Source organism: Sapajus apella, unplaced genomic scaffold (assembly GCF_009761245.1).
Source record: "Sapajus apella isolate SASKATOON/1434 unplaced genomic scaffold, GSC_monkey_1.0 scaffold188, whole genome shotgun sequence".
NCBI lineage: Eukaryota > Metazoa > Chordata > Mammalia > Primates > Cebidae > Sapajus > Sapajus apella.
In genome coordinates, this window is record NW_022437128.1 from 714,848 (window position 1) to 718,579 (window position 3,732).

General features: G+C 49.4%; 1 protein-coding gene across 1 annotated transcript in view; it reads right to left on the minus strand.

Annotated features, from left to right (window-relative positions):
• Positions 1-2,136: 2,136 nt before the first annotated feature.
• NEU1 (neuraminidase 1) overlaps positions 2,137-3,732 on the minus strand; it is a 4,690-nt gene continuing 3,094 nt past the window's right edge. The window contains exons 4-6 of the mRNA XM_032269030.1: positions 3,372-3,554; positions 2,976-3,198; positions 2,137-2,879 (exon numbers count right to left, since the gene is read on the minus strand). Coding sequence (XP_032124921.1) covers positions 2,653-2,879; positions 2,976-3,198; positions 3,372-3,554 — 633 coding nt within the window. The 3' untranslated portion in view covers positions 2,137-2,652. The remainder of the gene's footprint in view (positions 2,880-2,975; positions 3,199-3,371; positions 3,555-3,732) is intronic.

Below are 3,732 nucleotides of genomic sequence, written 5' to 3' on the forward strand. Positions count from 1 at the left end.
ATTACAAGTGTGAGCCACTGTGCCTGGCCCCAGGATTTGCTTTAAAATACTTCAGCAAAAGAAAGGAAAAGAAAAAAGGAACAGAAGCAAATGTGGCAACACCTTGATAACTGTCAGAATTGGACGTTGGGTACATGGGGTTGATTAAATGATTTTCTCTACTTTTGTGTGGTTTTACAAATGTCTGTAAATTTAAAAAAATTAAATATTACATTACTGATCACAAATTCTGGATAAAATATAACAAAATTATGGCATGTCTTGACATATGCTGGTATTATTCTACTACTTCCATCAGATAGAATAAATTATCAAAACATTTCTTAGAGAAGCAGTTGAAAGTAAAACACATCTCTAACTGCAAATGAATGTGGCCCTCAGCCCACAGTCTTTAACTTTTTTTTTTTTGAGACAGAATCTTTTTTTTTTTTTTTTTTTTGAGACAGAGTTTCGCTCTTGTTACCCAGGCTGGAGTGCAATGGCGCGATCTTGGCTCACCGCAACCTCCGCCTCCTGGGTTCAGGCAATTCTCCTGCCTCAGCCTCCTGAGTAGCTGGGATTACAGGCACACGCCACCACGCCCAGCTGAAATTTTTTTGTATTTTTAGTAGAGACGGGGTTTCACCATTTTGACCAGGATGGTCTCGATCTCTTGACCTCGTGATCCACCCGCCTCGGCCTCCCAAAGTGCTGGGATTACAGGCGTGAGCCACCGCGCCCGGCGTTTGAGATGGAATCTTACTCTGTCACGCAGGCTGCAGTGCAGTGGTGCGATCTCAGCTCATTACAACCTCTGCCTCCCGGTTTCAAGCAATTCTCCTGCCTCAGCCTCCAGAATAACTGGGATTACAGGCACCTGCCACCATGCCCGGCTAATTTTTATATTTTTAGTAGAGATGGGGTTTCACTATGTTGGCCAGGCTGGTCTGGAACTCCTGACCTCGTGATCCACCCGCCTTGGCCTCTCAAAGTGCTGGGATTATAGGTATGAGCCAGCACACCCAGCCTTTTTTAAATTTCTTAACATCTCACCTAGGCACTGGATTTTCCTTCCACATGGAGGAAAACAAGGGCTCTCTCACTCACCTACAGGCGCCCAGAGTCTTCATAAGCATCTGCCTGAGGAGTATTTTCTTATATAATCTGCCATAGGAAGTGCTCACTTCCCTGTCAGGCCAGTGGGGACAGGATTCTTATCTGCATTTCACACACTTGTACCCTATTTCATGGAGAATAGTATCCTAACCTATGTTAGAAATATAAAACAGTGGCCAGGCGTGGTGGCTCACTCCTGTAATCCTAGCACTTTGGGGGGCCGAGGTGGGTGGATCATCTGAGGTCAGGAGTTCAAGACTAGCCTGGCCATCATGGCGAAACCCCATCTTAAAAAGAAAAAAAAAAAAGAAATATAAAACCGTGTGGGTTTTAAAATACCTTATAGGCTGGGTGTGGTGGCTCAAGCCTATAACTCCAGCACTTGGAGAGAAGATGGCAGGCGGATTGCTTGAGCTCAGGAGTTTGAGACTGGCCTATGCAATATAGTGAAACTTTGTACTAAAAATTTAAAAAATCAGCTGGGCATGGTGGCACACCCTACTTGGTAGGCCGAGGTGGGAGGATCACCAGGAGACTGAAGCTGCAGTGAGCTGTGATAGCGCCACTGCACTCCAGCCGGGTGACAGAGTGAGACCTTATCTCAAAAATAAAAACAATCTTATGGTGCTCCCTTCAAACTCATTACACCTAGGAAGATCAGCCTGTTTCTCTGTGATAAGAGGGAATGTGGCCAGGCATGGCAGCTCACAGCTGTAACCTCAGCACTTTGGGAAGGGAGGCAAGAGGACTGCTTAAGCGCAGGAGTTCCATTCCAGCCTGGCAACATAGCACAACCTTGTCTCTACTAAAAAAAAAAAAAAAAAAAAAAAAATTAACCAGGCATGGTGTCATGCACCTGTAGTCCCAGATACTATGGAGGCTGAAATCCGAGGATCACTTGAGCCCAGGAGGTTGAGGCTTCAGTGAGCTGTGATGTGCAACTGCACACCAGCCTGGATGACAGAGTGAGCTGGAACTCATTCCCAGCGCCACAAGTATACATGAGGAAAACAGACATGAAGATATGCATTGATAGAACCATAAAGACTTTACAAATATTCATTCTCCTTCATTAAAAATTTTAAGTTACAAACATTTTCACTGGCAAATAGTCAATGGGGGTGGTACACCTAGTCCATAACCTGAAACCAAACATCCTGCCACTCGGGGAGCGGTTATCTTACCCCAACACCAAAGAGGAAGCTCGGCCTTTCCCAGTTCCCTGAGTTCACATTGATTCAATTCTGCGGCTCACTAGCCCTGCCCCAGACAGGACCAATCCATGTCCCGGGAGAACAGAGAGGGTGGTGGGGCCACATTTGGCCACATGGGAAGGAAGTATTTTCAGGTGAGGTCAGGACTTCTTTTGTGGGAGAGGAAGCTTGGCTTTCAGTCCTGACAGAAGTGATTTACTTGGTAAAGGGAAAGTGATTTTGCTGAGGCCAAAGTCTAAAGGAAGATGGAACTGTCTTTTAGGCATCTCCAGCAGACCCTCTACAGACCCGTGGTCCTGAAGGCAGAGTCCTGGGCCTAATATCCCTGTGGCAGCAGCACAGCTCAGAGCGTCCCATAGACACTGATTTTGGCCAAGGAGATGCTCTCTGTGTAGTGGCTCCGGCCTTTCTCATACAGGACGTAGAGCTGGGGGGCCTGCTCTTCTCCATCCATACTGCCCTCTAGGGTTGCCAGGGATGAGTAGCCGCTGGGCCCTGGCCACAGCTGAACTGTCTCTTTTCGCCATGAGGTACCATTGCTGAAGCTCCAGCGCAGGGTCAGGTTCACTCCTGGGGAGAGCAGGAGAGTCAGGGAGGGAGCATGTGTGCCCAGGCCTTGTCTAGACATAGGGCTCTCCCAGCTGACCCCACCCATGAGGCACTCACGGAACTCTGGATGTGCTGGGTTGGAGAAGAAGACAATGCCGGAGCTGGTGACTACAGCTCCTGCAGCTACCACAGGGTCCACGAGCTCAGGGTCAAAGGTCACGTCACGGAGCCTCAGTGTATCACAGGCATCATAGCTGCGGAGGACGACCCGGCAGTGGCAGTGGTAGTTGTTCTGATTTCGGGCATTGATGACGACTGAGCCATCTGGGAGCTCATAGGGCTGAGGGGAGAGGACAGGATCTCAGGGAGGGAACAGGGCCAATGCCCCTGTCCCTGAGGGGAGCAAGGGTGTGCGGCACTGAGCTGAGCAGTCAGACCCTGGGTCTGTGTGAAATGATGCTCTGGAGGGCAGGGATGGTCAAATGGGTAGGGAACATCTCATGGACTCCTGACCTGGCATTCATCAGGATTGAAATCATTTTCCCGCTTGGGCTGGCCATAGGGGATACCGCTGACTCCACTCCCGTAGTGCCAGGAGGCACCATGATCATCACTGAGGAGACAGAAGACTCCATCCCGCTCCAGCGTCCCATGGCCACACACGATGAGGCGGCCCTTCCGTGGCTCCCGCTGTTTCTGTGGGAAGAACTGGGTGTTACAGAAGGAGAGTCTAGGGGCTCAGGGGCAGGGACAGGGAACTTCCCAAGTGCAATCACATGTATGCCCCTCTTCAGTTCGGCCCTTGCCCACTGAGGGTTCCAGTTGGATCCCACAAACACACACAGTTTGAATTAAGAAGCTCTCCGAGAGAGGC